This window comes from Sebastes umbrosus, chromosome 23, assembly GCF_015220745.1.
Source record: "Sebastes umbrosus isolate fSebUmb1 chromosome 23, fSebUmb1.pri, whole genome shotgun sequence".
Classification (NCBI taxonomy): Eukaryota; Metazoa; Chordata; class Actinopteri; order Perciformes; family Sebastidae; genus Sebastes; species Sebastes umbrosus.
Window position 1 is genome coordinate 20150258 of NC_051291.1, and position 19885 is coordinate 20170142.

At 42.5% G+C, this 19885-nt stretch overlaps 2 protein-coding genes across 5 annotated transcripts; both read right to left on the reverse strand.

The window, feature by feature from the left end:
• Nucleotides 1–279: 279 nt before the first annotated feature.
• LOC119482388 lies at nucleotides 280–7477 on the reverse strand. Of its 2 annotated transcripts, XM_037759831.1 has the most exons (7): nucleotides 7342–7477; nucleotides 7065–7265; nucleotides 6335–6457; nucleotides 2931–3009; nucleotides 1967–2157; nucleotides 779–1183; nucleotides 280–739 (listed from the first exon to the last, which is right to left on the reverse strand). In XM_037759831.1, the coding sequence occupies exons 1-7, from the start codon at nucleotides 7342–7344 to the stop codon at nucleotides 626–628; spliced, it is 1116 nt and encodes a 371-aa protein (XP_037615759.1). In that variant the 5' UTR covers nucleotides 7345–7477; the 3' UTR covers nucleotides 280–625. The 2 variants fall into 2 exon arrangements, with proteins under 2 accessions (XP_037615759.1, XP_037615758.1); XM_037759830.1 differs by having other exon boundaries at nucleotides 280–1183.
• On the reverse strand, nucleotides 7317–18421 carry LOC119482389 (protocadherin-15-like). 3 transcript variants are annotated; one of them, XM_037759834.1, is made up of 10 exons: nucleotides 18204–18421; nucleotides 13136–13251; nucleotides 11847–12055; nucleotides 11625–11681; nucleotides 11397–11489; nucleotides 10894–10980; nucleotides 10557–10667; nucleotides 10250–10414; nucleotides 8164–8255; nucleotides 7317–7448 (listed from the first exon to the last, which is right to left on the reverse strand). In XM_037759834.1, the coding sequence occupies exons 2-10, from the start codon at nucleotides 13200–13202 to the stop codon at nucleotides 7442–7444; spliced, it is 888 nt and encodes a 295-aa protein (XP_037615762.1). In that variant the 5' UTR covers nucleotides 13203–13251; nucleotides 18204–18421; the 3' UTR covers nucleotides 7317–7441. The 3 variants fall into 3 exon arrangements, with proteins under 3 accessions (XP_037615762.1, XP_037615760.1, XP_037615761.1); XM_037759832.1 differs by lacking the exon at nucleotides 7317–7448 and having other exon boundaries at nucleotides 7796–8255; XM_037759833.1 differs by lacking the exon at nucleotides 7317–7448 and having other exon boundaries at nucleotides 7796–8255; nucleotides 13136–13248; nucleotides 18199–18421.
• Between the last annotated feature and the right edge of the window lie 1464 nt (nucleotides 18422–19885).

A 19885-nucleotide genomic window follows, 5' to 3' on the forward strand; every position in this document is an offset into this window, starting at 1 on the left:
GACAGACATATGACAGGAAACGTTGTGGTTGAAAATCAGCTTGTTTATCAATGTGATTTTTAAGTCAGTGATGATCATGAATAAATCAGTTAAATCTTTGAACCGTTCACGTCAGACATGAATTGATCTTCAACATGAATTCATCTTGAAACAACACAGAATCAATAATCCCTGTCAGACACAACTTCAACCTGTTATATTTACAAATAAACACAGACTGTGATCAATAAAGTTGTGAAGGGTCGACGAAAATGAGGAATCAATAATCATAAGCATGAATGTTTTTCTATCAAAATTTTATTCTGAGTTACAAAATTTGAACTTGAATAACATCTTGGAGAACGCAGCTTAAGGTGGCAAAAGATAAAGAAACGTGAAGAAACCTGCTAGAATATCAATATCCATATAGTTTTAATATAACATTTAACATCATGTTTACACATCTGCATATATTTATAGTACGTTTACATATAGTCCGATTTAATTGTTACTGCTCTGTGATTGGCTGCAGAGAGTTGTCAGATTTAATAGTTACTGCTCTGTGATTGGCTGCAGAGAGTTGTCAGATTTAATTGTTACTGCTCTGTGATTGGCTGCAGAGAGGTGTCAGATTTAATTGTTACTGCTATGTGATTGGCTGCTGCACAGACATGTCAGCGTCCTCTGAGCTGTACTCGTCTTCAGACAAAAAGATCACAGAGGCCATCGTCCTGTAGGGGTCCTCTGAGTCCTGTAACGCCTCCTCTGATTCGTGGGTTTTCAAGTCTTCCTGTAACGCCTCATCTGATTCGTGGGTTTTCAAGTCTTCCTGTAACGCCTTCTCTGATTCGTGGGTTTTCAAGTCTTCCTGTAACGCCTCCTGTGATTGCTGGGTTTTCATGGGGTCGTCTGTGATCACTGCTGTGGACTGTGGAGCGTCTCTAACATCACATGATCCGAGGGGTTCTGGTTTCTCTATGACAGGATACAGCTCAGAGTGAAATCTTCCTGTAGGACCGCTGAAAATGTGTGATGATGATGATGATGATGATGATGGCAGAGGAAGCAGAGATTGTTTCCTGGTGTAGACTCCCTGTCTGCCATGGAAACCTTCTGACTGTGAAGAAGACTCATATTGATGAGTGAAAGCTCTGGTTCTGTATGAAGACTCGTCCATAGAGAACACGGGTCGACTGGAGCTCACCTGTCAGTCACAAACACATAACATTTAGACATACAATTAAATTAAATTTAAATAAACAGTTTACATTTAGACATACGATTAAAATAAATTTAAAATATTTTTTTTACATTTATATACAATTAAATTAAATTTAAATAAACAGTTTACATTTAGACATACGATTAAAATACATTTAAAATATTTTTTTTTACATTTAGATACAATTAAATTACATTTAAATAAATAGTTTACATTTATATACAATTAAATTTGATTTAAATAAACAGTTTACATTTAGATACAATTATATCTAATTTAAATATATAGATTACATTTATATACAATTGAATTGAATTTAAATAAATAGTTTACATTTAGATACAATTAAATTACATTTAAATAAATAGTTGACATTTAGATACAATTGAATTTAATTTAAATTTAATTTAAACCTTACAGGGTATGGTATAGATCTGCTCTTTATGAAAAGCATCTCAAGATAACTTCTGTGATGATTTGACAATATATAAATATAAATATGAATATGAATATGAATATGAATTGCATTGAATTGAATTTGCGCCTGTAGATTTTCCATCTACCAGTCCCCTTGGCCAATGAGTCATAATGTTAATATCGGACACTGCATATTTAAACACAATATTTCAGAAAACTTGTAAAACAAAAGCTAATAGCCATAATAGTCAGTAATGAAATGGGGATATCTATTAGTTCAGCTTTGACCCTGTAGTGTCTCAAACATCTCATCAGGTGTGTGGAGGTGTCGGTGATGTAGTTCGTTACCATGCTGGGATGTTTCCCGCCGGCTGCGTGTTCGTCAGGGTTTCTCGTCAGTCGTCTTCTCCTGGCGGTTCGAAGCAGCAGAAACAGAACCGCCGATATAAACAAGAGCAGGATCATCGCTGCGATTCCTCCGGCCAGCCTGCTGTCCACATCTCCAAACATCTGCTGCTCTGTGAACGCACCACGGGGGACTACAGACAGGAGACAGTTCAGCCTCATTTTAGTGTTTTCTTCCTTTATTTAGACCATTAGAGATGTTCCCATTCAGGCTTCCCTTCCCAGGCTGATACCGAGTACCAATCCGATACCAGCGTGATAGAAAATATTGATGGTTATTGTTATTATTATTAATACTACTACTACTAATAATAAACAGCTGTTTACTGCTGGCAATGTATGGATGTGATATGATTACTATCTTTGTTGTATTGTGTTCTTTTTCACGTGATGCGTTTTCAGATGTTTTATAAGATTGCTGGTGTTGAAATTGGCGACACTAGAGCCACCAGCCATCCAATCAGAAGCCTTACATACTGGACATATCGACGTTTTACTGGTTTATCATATATATTATTATTATAAATTGTAAATAAAATAGGACCCTGTATGCACCCTTGTGGGACACCATTTTGTATATTTAAAAAGCTGGAAAATAAACCATCAATTTGGACACTTCCAAACGGCTCTTCAGAAACCTTCTGGGTGACGTTGTCACGGAGACGCCATCCGTATTCTACACTGTCTATGGCGAGGAAGTAGTTACTGATGCTGTATGTGTACTATACATACTGCTGTATACTAGACATACTGCTGTATACTAGACATCCTGCTGTGTACTATACATACTGCTGTATACTAGACATACTGCTGTATAGTAGATATACTGCTGTGTACTATACATACTGCTGTATACTATACATACTGCTGTGTACTATACTGTATGTGTGATGAGTCATGTCCTCACCTGATTGTCCTCTCTGCAGGACCTCAATGTCCACCGAGGCTGAAGCTTCTTCTCCTGATTCTTCATCTCTGGCTACAACCTGCACATACAAATATATAACAAATAATATATATACAGTATCTATAATAATAAAATCTATTTACTTATTTATTTATTAGAGTTTTTGCCTGGCTGCTTTCACAGAGGAGCGTAAAGTGAGCGATGGACATAAATGGAAGTTAGAAAAATCCAGCACACAAATTTTGAGATCAATCTCAAACTTTTTCATGTCAAAGATCCAAAATGGAGTTCAATAGACCAGAGACCATAGAAGAGGGTCCAATAGACCAGAGACCATGGATGTAGAAGAGGGTCCAATAGACCAGAGACCATGGATGTAGAAGAGGGTCCAATAGACCAGAGACCATGGATGTAGAAGAGGGTCCAATAGACCAGAGACCATGGATATAGAAGAGGGTCCAATAGACCACAGACCATGGATGTAGAAGAGGGTCCAATAGACCACAAACCATGGATGTAGAAGAGGGTCCAATAGACCACAGACCATGGATTTAGAAGAGGGTCCAATAGACCACAGACCATGGATGTAGAAGAGGGTCCAATAGACCACAGACCATGGATGTAGAAGAGGGTCCAATAGACCACAGACCATGGATATAGAAGAGGGTCCAATAGACCACAGACCATGGATGTAGAAGAGGGTCCAATAGACCACAGACCATGGATGTAGAAGAGGGTCCAATAGACCACAGACCATGGATGTAGAAGAGGGTCCAATATACCACAGACCATGGATGTAGAAGAGGGTCCAATAGACCAGAGACCATGAATGTAGAAGAGGGTCCAATAGACCAGAGACCATGAATATAGAAGAGGGTCCAATAGACCACAGACCATGGATGTAGAAGAGGGTCCAATAGACCACAGACCATGGATGTAGAAGAGGGTCCAATAGACCAGAGACCATGGATATAGAAGAGGGTCCAATAGACCACAGACCATGGATGTAGAAGAGGGTCCAATAGACCACAGTCCATGGATGTAGAAGAGGGTCCAATAGACCAGAGACCATGGATGTAGAAGAGGGTCCAATAGACCAGAGACCATGGATATAGAAGAGGGTCCAATAGACTTCAGACCATGCATGTAGAAGAGGGTCCAATAGACCACAGACCATGGATGTAGAAGAGGGTCCAATATACCACAGTCCATGGATGTAGAAGAGGGTCCAAAAGACCACAGACCATGGATGTAGAAGAGGGTCCAATAGACCACAGACCATGGATGTAGAAGAGGGTCCAATAGACCAGAGTCCATGGATGTAGAAGAGGGTCCAATAGACCACAGACCATGGATGTAGAAGAGGGTCCAATAGACCAGAGTCCATGGATGTAGAAGAGGGTCCAATAGATTAGAGACCATGAATGTAGAAGAGGGTCCAAAAGACCACAGACCATGGATGTAGAAGAGGGTCCAATAGACCAGAGTCCATGGATGTAGAAGAGGGTCCAATAGACCACAGACCATGGATGTAGAAGAGGGTCCAATAGACCAGAGACCATGGATGTAGAAGAGGGTCCAATAGACCACAGATCATGGATGTAGAAGAGGATCCAAAAGAACACAGACCATGGATGTAGAAGAGGGTCCAATAGACCACAGACCATGGATGTAGAAGAGGGTCCAATAGACCACAGACCATGGATGTAGAAGAGGGTCCAACAGACCACAGACCATGGATGTAGAAGAGGTTGTGTCCTGTTCTTTTGCCCTGCGAGTTAGTAAATAGTCTACAACTCCATTAAATTGTGTTTATGTCATGCTACTAGCACTATTAGCTACTGGCCGATAGCCAGTTTTTTGGAAACAGAGACGTTAATACATCCACCACGGTACAGGCTTACAGCAAACAGCCCATTGGTGTATTAGAAGATAATAAAAGTGATGAATTACAGCCAATATATCCATTATTACAGCCGCATACAGCTAGCAGGAAGCTGGCAGAACCCGATATGTCATATGAGCGTGCAGGGCGGTGCAGTCCCGTGGGTCCGATGACCGTTCATTATGGCGAGGAAAATAACTCTGGATTCAGCTGTTAGTTAATTTTACAACTTTTAGGACATAATGATTTAAATGTGGCATATTGAAGTGTTCCTACTGGAAGTTGATTTATATCCTCTGATTTACAGACATCTCTTTATACATCCATGGACACAGACTCATTGGTGTTTTCAGTCCAAGATGGCAGCAGCGCTCCCGCAGTGCCATCTAGAGGCTGTTGAGTTTCATCTCTGTGCTTCTATACTCTTTGGTTTTACTTATAGGCGTGTTATAATACTTATGTGGATTATAAAGCCTGAGATGTGACTGAGAGGGTCTTTGAGGTAGAGCGGGGTGTCATCGGCGAACAGAACAATAGAACAACAGGTGGAATATATATGGAGGAAGAAGAAGAGGGGGCTGAGTACCAAACCCTGAGGAACACCGGGTGTGACAGAAGCTGTTGTATGGGGAAGAATGGTGTGGTTGATGGTGCTGAAGGTGGGACTGGTATCATATGAATCTATAAAACCTAATGAATCCATTGGTACCAACCATGTCATACTAGCTCGTCATGAAGGAGGTCAAATTACGCTCCAAACTTTGTATAAGCATGGCAAGCATATTTTTATGCTAAATGCAGTACCTGTGAGGGTTTCTGGACAATATTTGTCATTGTTTTGTGTTGTTAATTGATTTACAATAATAATTATATACATACATTTGCATAAAGCAGCATATTTGTCCACTCCCATGATGATAAGAGTATTAAATACTTGACCAATCTCCCTTTAAGGTACATTTAGAACAGATAAAAAATGTGAGATTAATTTTGTGATTAATCAGTATAATGTAGTAAAGGCAATACAGTGAGTAAAGTAAGTAACAGTTGTATAATAAAGGTAATACTACCTGTATAATACTGCATTGTAGTTGTATAGTAGTATAATGAAGGGAATAATACTACATTATAGTTGTATGATACATTAAAGGTAATACTACCTGTATAATACTACATTGTAGTTGTATAGTAGTATAATAAAGGTAATAATACTACATTATAGTTCTGTATTACATTAAAGGTAATACTACCTGTATAATAATACATTGTAGTTGTATAGTAGTATAATAGAGATACTAATACTGTATTATAGTTGAGTGTATTACATTAGAGGTAATACTACCTGTATGATACTACTGTACATTGTAGTTGTATTGTATTACATTAGAGGTAATAATACTACATTGTAGTTTTGTGTATTACATTAGAGGTAATAATACTGCCTTATAGTTTAGTGTATTACATTAGAGGTAATAATACTGCCTTATAGTTTAGTGTATTACATTAGAGGTAATACTACCTGTAGTATGTGTCTGTCGAAGGCGTGCAGTCTGTCCGTCCTGGCGATCAGAACCCCCCCCTGGGTGACTTGGTACAGTTCAGATGGAGGATGAACGGAGTAGTGGATGTTTGGATTCTGGCCCTGTGATTGGATGGCAGTGGTGATGACTCAGCTGGGGTCGTACAGTTTATAATGCAGGTTATAATAGAGGTTATAATACAAGGTATAATGCAGGTTATAATATAGGTTATAATGCAGGTTATAACAGAGGGTATAATACAGGTTATAATAGAGGTTATAATACAGGTTATAATACAGGTTATAATGCAGGTTATAATAGAGGTTATAATACAGGTTATAATGCAGGTTATAATAGAGGTTATAATACAGGTTATAATGCAGGTTATAATAGAGGTTATAATACAGGTTATAATAGAGGTTATAATACAGGTTATAATACAGGTTATAATGCAGGTTATAAAAGAGGTTATAATACAGGTTATAAAAGAGGTTATAATAGAGGTTATAATACAGGTTATAATGCAGGTTATAATAGAGGTTATAACACAGGTTATAATAGAGGTTTTAATACAGGCTATAATACAGTTTGTAATACAGGTTATAGTAGAGGTTATAATACAGTTTGTAATACAGGTTATAATAGAGGTTATAATACAGTTTGTAATACAGGTTATAATACAGGCTATAATACAGGTTATAATACAGGTACAGTAGCAGGTGTTCTTACATCAGAGAAGTCGCGGTCTGACACCTGGATCTGTAACACCTGGTTCCCATAGGTGGTGACGATGGAGGCGGGGCTGGAGCTCTGGATGATGAAACCTTTTAAGGTGGTTCTGTTGAAGACCGGAGGGAATAGGTTCTCACTGAGAACTCTGATCAGAACCGACGCCACGCTGTACTTCAGCCGGTCGTCCTCCTGACACACCTGCACAGGTAGAGGACAGGTAGGTCAGACCTCTTGTTCTGTAGTGACTGTTATAAACAGGAAGTAGTGTTATTACCATGATGGTGAGCGTGAAGTTGGCCTCCAGGCGTCGGTCGTTCACCGCTCTGGTTAACCTGATCTCACCTGTCCTGTTGTTGATCACAAACCTGCCCTGATCACCACCTGCTGACACACAAACACACAGTTCAACAGTTTCCCTATCCCCCGCCGCAACGACCTCCAACTCCTCGCCTTCACCATCAATAGAGCGTGGCAGGGATGACTTATTTCTGTTGTCCAACAGGAAGTGATCATCTCCCTGGTTCCCTCCATTAACAGGAAGTGATCATCTCTCTGGTTCCCTCCACTAACAGCCAATGGGATTGCTCCCTTGGGTTTTGGATTATTGCAGAAAATAATCTCTGTGGTAAACACACGTTTATGATACTGACACATTTTGTTCATCAAGATAATCCCCACTAATGAACACCACTCTATGATTTATGAAGTGTGAATGCAATCAGCAGAAGTAAAAAGCTAACGTTAGGCTATAAACCAACTACACCACGGTCACATGAGCGTGAGTAAACTCAACGAGGCTGTAAAGGAGGACGAGTCGGCGTGATGACGTTTAGTGGTCTCATTTAGACATTTGTTAACAACCGCCTTTTCACTTCACTTCAAAATTCACCAGTGGGATATTTACTGACGTATTTTATATCGTAGAACAAAACATTAAAATCTCTTCAGCTTGTGTTAACCACAGACCTTATTTCAGACGTCTATCTAAAAACCCATTGACTTCCAGACGAGGGAACAGGAAGTGACTCATTTCCGTGTTTTAGGACTCATTCCTGATTAGTTAGTGGTCTTTAACAGCAGATCAGTGTTTAATGACCTGACAGGATGCTGTAGATCAGAGGAGTGTTGATTCCTCTGTCTCCATCTTGTGCTCTGATTGGACCGGGAAAAAAACTCCAGAACTGCGTCCTGAAACAGAAAACAAATATATCTGCTAAAAACCTGAAATATCACTTACATCCATCCATCCATTATTTGTAACTGCTATCCTGTTCGGGGTGGCGCGAACCGGGTACACCCTGGACAGGTCTCCAGACTATCAGAGGGCTGACACAGCGACAGACAACCATTCACACTCACATTCACACCTGCAGGACATTTAGAGTCAACAATGAACCTAACCTACATGTCTTTGGACTGTGGGAGGAAACCGGAGAACCCGGGATAAACCCACACTAACCTGCATGTCTTTGGACTGTGGGAGGAAACCGGAGAACCCGGAGTAAACCCACGCTAACCTGCATGTCTTTGGACTGTGGGAGGAAACCAGAGAACCCGGAGTGGACCCACACTAACCTGCATGTCTTTGGACTGTGGGAGGAAACCGGAGAACCTGGGATAAACCCACACTAACCTGCATGTCTTTGGACTGTGGGAGGAAACCGGAGATCCTGGAGTAAACCCACACTAACCTGCATGTCTTTGGACTGTGGGAGGAAACCGGAGAACCTGGAGTAAACCCACGCTAACACGGGGAGAACATGCAAACTCCACACAGGAGGGCCCCGAGTCGGAGTTGAACCTTCGAACCCGGAACCCTGTTGCTGCGAGGCGACAGTGCCCCCTCATATATTTATATATACTGTATATATATATACTGGAAAAACAAAGTTCAGAAACTTGTGTTTGGTGGATTATTTCTCTGTTGTTACAATGCTAATTGGCATTGTATTTTACATCGTTGGAAAGCCTATTTATTTACCTTCGCAATGATGTCCAACTTGTAAGGATCATGCATTTGTGGGATGAGCAGCACAGCTGATTATGTAGGGAGCGCCCAAGAAAAATTTGCCAAAATGCTCTACCAATGGTAAACAGTATATTCTCATAAGGCTACAAGGGAGCCTGCAATGACTGCCCTTCACCGTCAGGCCCGTTTGCGCTGGTGTCGACAACACAGACAATGGAACCTGAACATGTGGGGGAATGTCATGTTCAGTGATGAGTCCAGGTTCTGTCTGCCAAAGTTGGATGGCAGGGTCAAAATATGGAGACGACGCGGAGAACGCTATGCTGATTGTTTCACCGATGAAGTAACAGCTTTTGGTGGGGGCAGTGTCATGGTGTGGGGCGGCATCTCCCTCACTGGCAAAACAAGGCTTGTCATCATTGAAGGCCATCTCAATGCAGGGAGATATCTGGATGAGATTCTGCAGCCAGTGGCGATCCCATATCTCCACAATCTGGCACCTAACTTCATCCTCCAAGATGACAACGCTCGCCCCCATAGAGCCAGGGTTATCACAGACTACCTCCACAATGTGGGAGTAGAGAGAATGGAACGGCCTGCCAAGAGTCCACACCTCAACCCATTCAACACTTGTAGGATCAGCTTAGGCGTGCTGTACGTGTTAGAGTGACCAACACAACCTCGTTGGCTGACCTGCAACGAATCCTGGTTGAGGAATGGAACGCCATCCCACAAGAACGTGTGACCACGTTGGTGACCAGCATGAGGAGGAGGTGCCAGGCTGTTGTGGCTGCCTATGGATCTTCCACCGCTACTGAGGCTCCTGACGGTGTATTAAATGAATAAAGTGTAAAATAGCCAATATGTGTTGTTTGTTCCTTGTTACTGATAGAGAGTTCAATCATCCAATCCACCAAACAACTCAAAACAAGAGTCAACACCAACAGGAGAATACACTGTTTACCATTGACGGAGCATTTTGGCAAATTTTTCTTGGGCACTACCCACATAATCAGCTGTGCTGCTCATCCCACAAATGCATGATCCTTACAAGTTGGACATCATTGCGAAGGTAAATAAACAGGCTTTCCAATGATGTAAAATACAATGACCATTAGCATTGTAACAACAGAGAAATAATCCACCAAACACAAGTTTCCGAACTTTGTTTTTCCAGTTTATATGTGTTTCTGTGTGATGTTTGTTTGTTTACCTGGTGTTTATGTGTGATGTTGGTGGTGTAGGTGGGGCTCATGCACACAGGAACATCTGGAGCGATAGGTGTGCAGGGCAGGAAGTGAGGATACTGGTCGTCTCCGTCCTCGATGTTCACAGTCAGAACAGAAGACGTGTTGAACTTCTCCACAGTGTTCGCTTCCTGTTTTACAACATCATTGGAGTTAGTTGAAAGCCTAGTGCGTCTCATACAGACACTAAAGGGTGCATCGCTATCAGACCCCAAAAACTTCTCCATTCGACGCCTTGGGAATGAGACCAGGCTGCGTATGACTGAGTCTTACCTGGGCCCAGATGATCACCTGCAGCTGAGTTCTGGTCTCGTAGTCCAGAGGTTTATTCAGAACTACATTCCCACTGTTTGGTAGATCGATCCTGAAGAACTCTGCATCACGCTGCAGGTAACAGGAGACAGGTGAGTTCATAAAGACAGACACAGGTAACAGGAGACAGGTGAGTTCATAAAGACAGACACAGGTAACAGGAGACAGGTGAGTTCATAAAGACAGACACAGGTAACGGGAGGCAGGTGAGTTCATAAAGACAGACACAGGTAACGGGAGGCAGGTGAGTTCATAAAGACAGACAGAGGACATGGACAGAAGTATGTGGACGTCTTACCGATGATTGATCGATGATGTAACTGATCATGTCTCCGTCTTCATCAACGGCCTTCACGGTGTAAGCCACAGAATTCACTGCTGTCAGCTGCACACACAGAAAACAAACTACATTATATACAAGTATCATGTTAACATACTGAATTATATACAAGTATCATGTTAACATACTGCATTATATACAAGTATCATGTTAACATACTGTATTTTATACAAGTGTCATGTTAATAAACTGGGCAGCATGGTGGTGCAGTGGTTAGCACTGTTGCCTCACAGCAAGAGTGTGGAGTTTGCATGTTCTCTCCGTGTTAGTGTGGGTTTACTCTGGGTTCTCCGGCTTCCTCCCACAGTCCAAAGACATGCAGGTTAGTGTGGGATTACTCCAGGTTCTCCGGTTTCCTCCCACAGTCCAAAGACATGCAGGTGAGCGTGGTTTTACGTTTCTTTTTTCTTTTTCTTTTTTAATGTTTTTTATAAAAGCAGCGTTAATCCTCCATGTTTTACCTCACTGATGGTGAATGGTTGAATCGTCTCCTTCACAAAGTTTGGTCTGTTGTCATTTTCATTCAAAATCTCCACCAGGATCGTGTACTGACTCTGAGGAAACAATCACACCTTCATTTAACACTTTGATTACTCCACCAGGATCATGTACTGACTCTGAGGAAACAATCACACCTTCATTTAACACTTTGATTAGCTGCTGTAGTTAATGTTGGGTAGGTAACTCACCAGTATGACATCATCCTCATAACAGGTGAGCTCTGCTATCAGCACTGGTCCCTGAACCTGAGAGACAAACACATGTGTCAGTGACAGATTCCTGTAGATTATCCAGGTGAGATAAAGTACAGGTAAATGATAAAGTACAGGTAAAAGATGAACTACAGGTAAACGATGAAGTACAGGTGAATGATAAAGTACAGGTAAAAGATGAACTACAGGTAAATGTACCTCTCGGTCGAGGACTTTGTAGACGGAGGTGTTCAGTCGGATGGTTCGACCCTCTAAGTAGAACCAGTCGGCGTTGTCTCCGGTCAGACACAGTCGGATGATGTTAGCTCCTGGTTCTGCTTTGATACTGAGGTCAGAGATGAACTGACCCGTTGGACTGTTCTCTCTGACCGCCGCAAAGATGTCCGACCCCCCCATACACAGACTGGCTGAGGACAAAACACACCAGATGAAGTTTCTGATTTAAAGCTTCTCTGTATGCAATTCAGGGCATATCTGTTGCATCCACGTGGCTCTCAACATGGCGAAAACAACCTGGGGGTGCGGGAGGGAATCGAAGGGTGGGCGGTATGCTTCGGCAATGATGCCGTTGGTCTGGACGGCGTTCTCATCTGTAAAAAGTGGCGGCCATGAGCTCGCCAGTGGAACACGCTCACATGCACTGACATGACCAGCCCAGTCGCACGGCAGTTCGAGAAATAGTCACCAAATTGAATGTATTGATTCGTGTACATAGACACGAATTTCACTCTTTTTCGTGGTGGTCAGCACAAAATCAATTGATATGTAATCCACATAATCGTGAACCAGGAAGTATAAAGAGCGGTGAACGGCATGTAGGGAGGAGGTCGGGGTGGATGGATGGGTCTAAAAACACCAGACTTTCACCAGGAGACCGCTATTGGTGCCCCGTTTGAGGCCAGAGGTCAACGTTGATTTATTTGTCACGTAACTTCTGTGCTTAAGTTACACCACTTCTAGTTTTATCGTAACTCAACCATCATCTTTTACTTAACCTCACTAAGTAATTTTATTTTGAAAAGACTGGAGTGGAAATTGACACGTGATTCACGTGTTGCTGGACATTCGTAGGAAAACACACTAAAAATGAGAGGCAAAAATATTCTGGCTATCCATTTTCTAAGTCTGATCTAAACTGTTTTCCCTCTTGTATTTATGACTAAAGAAAAAAAGACTAATCTTTATACATCCTTATTTATATTGTTCATCTGTTAAACAGGTGAAAACTCACCTGGATGTTTTTAGTCCTATTTAGAACAAGAGCCTCTTGTGGCTGAAATGAGCATTACAACAACAAACAATTCTTTATAAAATGTCTCCACCTGTTTTCACAGATGAAAATCTGATGATCACCAGACTAAACGTTGGTTCAGATGTTGGTTCAGAGCGACTAGCTGTCAGAGTTCAGAATGACGATGTGATCTGAGGGAAACGTTTCAGTGGTTCAGTCCTGGTGGAAGCTAAATCAAATGTTTCTGTATTCTTACCTGTAACGACGTGATACGATAACCTGAGAGCCAACTGCCACAGCAGCAGATTGTAGGGTCTCAACATCTTCCTCCACCTTCACCTCAACGTCTTCCTCCACCTTCACCTCCACCTGCAGAGCACAGAAACAACACTTCACCTCCACCTGTAGAGCACAGAAACACCACTTCACCTTCACCTACAGAGCACACCAACACCACTTCACCTCCACCTGCAGAGCACACCAACACCTCTTCACCTCCACCTGCAGAGCACACCAACACCACTTCACCTCCACCTGCAGAGCACACCAACACCTCTTCACCTCCACCTGCAGAGCACACCAACACCACTTCACCTCCACCTGCAGAGCATAGAAACACCACTTCACCTCCACCTGCAGAGCACAGAAACACCACTTCACCTCCACCTGTAGAGCACACCAACACCACTTAACCTCCGCCTGCAGAGCACAGAAACACCACTTCACCTCCACCTGTAGAGCACAGAAACACCACTTCACCTCCACCTGCAGAGCACAAAAACACCACTTCACCTCCACCTGCAGAGCACAGAAACACCACTTCACCTCCACCTGTAGAGCACACCAACACCACTTAACCTCCACCTGCAGAGCACAGAAACACCACTTCACCTCCACCTGCAGAGCACAGAAACACCACTTCACATCCACCTGCAGAGCACACCAACACCACTTCACCTCTACCTGCAGAGCACACCAACACCACTTAACCTCCACCTGCAGAGCACAGAAACACCACTTCACCTCCACCTGTAGAGCACACCAACACCACTTCCCCTCCACCTGCAGAGCATGGAAACACCACTTCACCTCCACCTATAGAGCACAGAAACACCACTTCACCTCCACCTGCAGAGCACAGAAACACCACTTCCCCTCCCCCTGCAGAGCATGGAAACACCACTTCACCTCCATCTGTAGAGCACAGAAACACCACTTCACCTCCACCTGCAGAGCACAGAAACACCACTTCACATCCACCTGCAGAGCACACCAACACCACTTCACCTCCACCTGCAGAGCACAGAAACACCACTTCCCCTCCACCTGCAGAGCATGGAAACACCACTTCACCTCCACCTGTAGAGCACAAAAACATCACTTCACCTCTACCTGCAGAGCACAAAAACACCACTTCACCTCTACCTGCAGAGCACAGAAACACCACTTCACCTCCACCTGCAGAGCACAGAAACATCACTTCACCTCCACCTGCAGAGCACAAAAACACCACTTCCCCTTCACCTGCAGAGCATGGAAACATCACTTCACTTCAACGCAACAGCTTTCATCAGCTCTTCATCACGTTCTGTCTGGTTATTGTTCATCCCACTAAACTAAACTAAAGGAAAGCTGTTCTCTTTTTACCATCAGTGGAGTCAAACTGTGAAGTTTGACCTGAGGATGGCACCACCGCTCATGTAACTAAAGCTGGACTCTTATCCCGGCTGTACTAACGGTAGTTTATCAATATTTCTATAGACGTGTTTCTGGTCAACGTCATCATCAGAGAGATGCAGCAGTCTCGGGATGAGGACTGATGGTCAGATTTATCAAACTGAATATGTTGGTCAGACTAAACAAAAGGAGACATTTGAAGAGTTCACTGTGGACTAAAACCGAGACAGACGGTTAATAAACTCAAGGATCGTTATTATATAATTCTATAATTATATTATACATTATTATATTTGTTGTCCTGCAGCAGAAACATGTGGAGGTGAAAGAGAACTGACCTCAGAACAGATTACAACCAAACACATACAGACGTAGGCAAAGTTGTTGGTACCCTTCCGTTAAAGAGAGAAAAACCCACAATGGTCACTGAAATAACTTGAAACTGACAAAAGTAATAATAAATAAAAATTTACTGAAAATTAACTAATGAAAATCAGACATTGTTTTTGAATTGTGGTTCAGCAGAATCATTTTAAAAAACAAACTAATGAAACTGGCCTGGACAAAAATGATAGTACCCTTAACTTAATATTTTGTTGCACAACTTTTTGAGGCAATCACTGCAATCAAGTGATTTCTGTAACTCTCAATGAGACTTCTGCACCTGTCCACAGGTATTTTGGCCCACTCCTCGTGAGCAAACTGCTCCAGCTGTCTCAGGTTTGAAGGGTGCCTTCTCCAGACTGCATGTTTCAGCTCCTTCCATAGATGTTCAATAGGATTTAGATCAGGGCTCATAGAAGGCCACTTCAGAACAGTCCAATGTTTAGTTCTTAGCCATTCTTGGGTGTTTTTAGCTGTGTTTTGGGTCATTATCCTGTTGGAGGACCCATGACCTGCAACTGAGACCAAGCTTTCTGACACTGGGCAGCACATTTCGCTCCAGAATGCCTTGATAGTCTTCAGATTTCATTGTACCCTGCACAGATTCAAGACACCCTGTGCCAGATGCAGCAAAGCAGCCCCAGAACATAACCGAGCCTCCTCCATGTTTCACATTAGGTACAGTGTTCTTTTCTATGGATGCTTCATCTCTTCGTCTGTGAACATAGAGCTGATGTGACTTGCCAAAAAGCTCCAGTTTTGTCTCATCTGTCCAAAGGACATTCTCCCAGAAGCTTTGTGGCTTGTCAATATGCATTTTGGCAAATTCCAGTCTCGCTTTTTTATGATTTGGTGTCCTCCTGGGTCGTCTTCCATTAAGTTCACTTTGGCTCAAACAGTGACGGATGGTGCGATCTGACACTGATGTACCTTGACCTTGGAGTTCACCTCTAATCTCTTTGGAAGTTGTTCTGGGCTCTTTGGTTACCATTCGTATTATCCGTCTCTTCGATTTGTCATCAATTTTCCTCTTGCGGCCACGTCCAGGGAGGTTGGCTACAGTCCCATGGACCTTAAACTTCTGAATAATATGAGCAGCTGTAGTCACAGGAACGTCAAGCTGCTTGGAGATGGTCTTATAGCCTTTACCTTTAACATGAAGGTCTATAATGTTCTTTCTAATCTCCTGAGACAACTCTCTCCTTAGCTTTCTGTGGTCCATGTTCAGTGTGGTACACACCATGATACCAAACAGCACAGTGACTACTTTTAACCCTTTAAATAGGCAGACTGACTGATTACAAGTTTGAAGATACCTGTGATGCTATTTACAGGACACACCTTAGTTTAACATGTCCCTATGGTCACATTATTTTACATCTTTTCTAGGGGTACCATCATTTTTGTCCAGGTCAGTTTCATTAGTTTGTTTTTTAAAATGATTCTGTTGAACCACAATTCAAAAACAATGTCTGATTTTCATTGGTATCATGGTGTGTACCACACTGAACATGGACCACAGAAAGCTAAGGAGAGAGTTGTCTCAGGAGATTAGAAAGAACATTATAGACCTTCATGTTAAAGGTAAAGGCTATAAGACCATCTCCAAGCAGCTTGACGTTCCTGTGACTACAGCTGCTCATATTATTCAGAAGTTTAAGGTCCATGGGACTGTAGCCAACCTCTCTGGACGTGGCCGCAAGAGGAAAATTGATGACAAATTGAAGAGACGGATAATACGAATGGTAACCAAAGAGCCCAGAACAACTTCCAAAGAGATTAGAGGTGAACTCCAAGGTCAAGGTACATCAGTGTCAGATCGCACCATCCGTCACTGTTTGAGCCAAAGTGGACTTAATGGAAGACGACCCAGGAGGACACCAAATCATAAAAAAGCGAGACTGGAATTTGCCAAAATGCATATTGACAAGCCACAAAGCTTCTGGGAGAATGTCCTTTGGACAGATGAGACAAAACTGGAGCTTTTTGGCAAGTCACATCAGCTCTATGTTCACAGACGAAGAGATGAAGCATCCAAAGAAAAGAACACTGTACCTAATGTGAAACATGGAGGAGGCTCGGTTATGTTCTGGGGCTGCTTTGCTGCATCTGGCACAGGGTGTCTTGAATCTGTGCAGAGTACAATGAAATCTGAAGACTATTAAGGCATTCTGGAGCGAAATGTGCTGCCCAGTGTCAGAAAGCTTGGTCTCAGTTGCAGGTCATGGGTCCTCCAACAGGATAATGACCCAAAACACAGCTAAAAACACCCAAGAATGGCTAAGAACTAAACATTGGACTGTTCTGAAGTGGCCTTCTATGAGCCCTGATCTAAATCCTATTGAACATCTGTGGAAGGAGCTGAAACATGCAGTCTGGAGAAGGCACCCTTCAAACCTGAGACAGCTGGAGCAGTTTGCTCACAAGGAGTGGGCCAAAATACCTGTGGACAGGTGCAGAAGTCTCATTGAGAGTTACAGAAATCACTTGATTGCAGTGATTGCCTCAAAAAGTTGTGCAACAAAATATTAAGTTAAGGGTACTATCATTTTTGTCCAAGCCAGTTTCATTAGTTTGTTTTTTAAAATGATTCTGCTGAACCACAATTCAAAAACAATGTCTGATTTTCATTAGTTAATTTTCAGTAAATTTTTATCTATTATTACTTTTGTCAGTTTCAAGTTATTTCAGTGACCATTGTGGGTTTTTCTCTCTTTAACGGAAGGGTACCAACAACTTTGCCTACGTCTGTATAATGAGTCAGGGTGAGTTCATCAGGAACAAACTGGAAATGATGAGCCAGGATCCAAACAATAACTCCTTTTTACTGTTCAGTGTCGAATCATTTTTGGCCTAATAAATAAATAAACAAATAAACAAACAAATAAATAAATAAATGAGTTGCAGTGAGAGACTGATGAATGGTGCCTCTGTCCTCAGAGTATTTCATTCATGCTGCTGCAGTAAGATTATATAAAGCCTGTTTAACTCAACCAACAGGATTATAATACTTATTATTATTATTATTATTATTATTATAATTATTACTGCTGAGGAACAAACTGACACATGAGAATTAACATCCGTTTACTTACATACAGTTTATACATTTATAATACTAATAATGATGTACTCACCTGTCTCTCCTGTTGGTCTACAGATGGTCGGTGTCAGTTTGTTCCTCAGCAGTAATAATAATAATAATAATAATGATAATAATAATAATAATGATGATGATGATGATGATGATGTACTCACCTGTCTCTCTCTCTCTCTCTCTCCTGTTGGTCTACAGTCGGTCTGTGTCTCTCGTCCTCGCTCTCTCCAGGCCTCCTCTTCTCATGATGTCATCGCTTCATGGTCTCATTCGTTCATGTTTTTATTGTTCAGCTCATCGCCTCGAGAGAGAACAGAGAGAGAGAACAGAGACAGAACAGAGAACAGAGAGAGAACAGAGAGAGAGAGAGACGGTCACCGTGGTACTGGGTGTGTTACTGTGTGTTACTGTGTTATTGTGTGTTACTGTTCGTGTGTGTGTGTGTGTGTGTGTTAGTGTGTGAGTAGCTTATGTGAGAGCTTACCGAGCATTATGAGCAGGATAAGTAGGCCAACATGCTGCAGGACAATGCACCAACCAGACACCTGCTGGAAGTACTTACACAAGTACAAGTACTAATACTGTATTTAATACTAACTAATGCTACTCTGTGCTACAGATACAGTAAACACAGACACACTGAAACAACCTGTGGAGTCATAATAACGCAGGCTGAGGCCACCGTAACACAACTGATCTTATTTTATCTTACCCACCTGGACATAAAACATAATCACTATAATAAAGTGATTTAAAGGTCCCATATTATGCTCATTTTCAGGATCATACTTGTATTTTGTGTTTCTACTAGAACATGTTTACATGCTGTAATGTTCAAAAAAAACTTTAATTTCCTCATACTGTCGGCCTGAATATGCCTGTATTTACCCTCTGTCTTAAACGCACTGTTTTGGCGCATTTCGATGGAATTGCGACGAAATCGCAACAAAATTGCGTTGCTAGGCAACAGCTTGGGTCCATGTGTACTTCCTGTCAGCTGAAGACATCCACATACACTGCAACCAGGAATAAACTGGGACACATTTAGAATTTTACGTTTAAATCTTTGTAAAGGGTCTAAATATTGTATATTTGTGACATCACAAATGGACAGGCATGGAGAAGGACTTTCGGTCGGCACCAAAGTGCTTCTGGAAAACCATCTGGCACCTCAGGAGGGGGAAACGGGGAACCATCCAAGCTGTGTACAGTAAGGATTGGACACTGTTGACCTCAACTGGGGAGGTAATCGGGCGGTGGAAGGAGCACTTTGAGGAACTTCTGAATCCAACCAATACGCCCTCTATTGTAGAGGCAGAGCTGGAAGCTGATGGGGACCATCATCAATTACCCTGGTGGAAGTCACTGAGGTAGTCAAACAACTCCACAATGGCAAAGCCCCGGGGATTGATGAGATCCGTCCAGAAATGCTGAAGGCTCTGGGTGTGGAGGGGCTGTCGTGGATGACACGTCTCTTCAACACTGCGTGGAGGTCGGTGACAGTGCCTAAGGAGTGGCAGACTGGGGTGGTGGTTCCCCTTTTCAAAAAGGGGGACCAGAGAGTGTGTGCCAATTACAGGGGTATCACACTACTCAGCCTCCCTGGTAAAGTCTACTCCAAGGTGCTGGAAAGGAGAGTTCGGCCGATAGTCGAACCTCGGATCGAAGAGGAACAATGCGGATTCTGTCCTGGCCGTGGAACAACGGACCAGCTCTTCACTCTCGCAAGGATCCTGGAGGGGGCCTGGGAGTATGCCCATCCAGTCTACATGTGTTTTGTGGACTTGGAGAAGGCGTATGACCGGGTCCCCCTGGAGATACTGTGGGGGGTGCTGCGGGAGTATGGGG

What these genes read in the sequence shown, in the direction of transcription:
- LOC119482388 (XM_037759830.1), bottom strand. An exon ending in CAGACCGCGACTTCTCTGAT is followed by an intron (nt 6,458 to 7,064) that starts GTAAGAACACCT and finishes ATCCAATCACAG; the next exon opens with GGCCAGAATCCAAACATCCA. An exon ending in CCTGCAGAGAGGACAATCAG is followed by an intron (nt 2,158 to 2,930) that starts GTGAGGACATGA and finishes TCCTGTCTGTAG; the next exon opens with TCCCCCGTGGTGCGTTCACA.
- LOC119482389 (XM_037759832.1), bottom strand. Translation starts at nt 13,202, where the DNA reads ATGTTGAGACCCTACAATCTGCTGCTGTGGCAGTTGGCTCTCAGGTTA. An exon ending in ACAAAGTCCTCGACCGAGAG is followed by an intron (nt 11,682 to 11,846) that starts GTACATTTACCT and finishes TTTGTCTCTCAG; the next exon opens with GTTCAGGGACCAGTGCTGAT. An exon ending in ACATCACACATAAACACCAG is followed by an intron (nt 8,256 to 10,249) that starts GTAAACAAACAA and finishes TTTCTGTTTCAG; the next exon opens with GACGCAGTTCTGGAGTTTTT.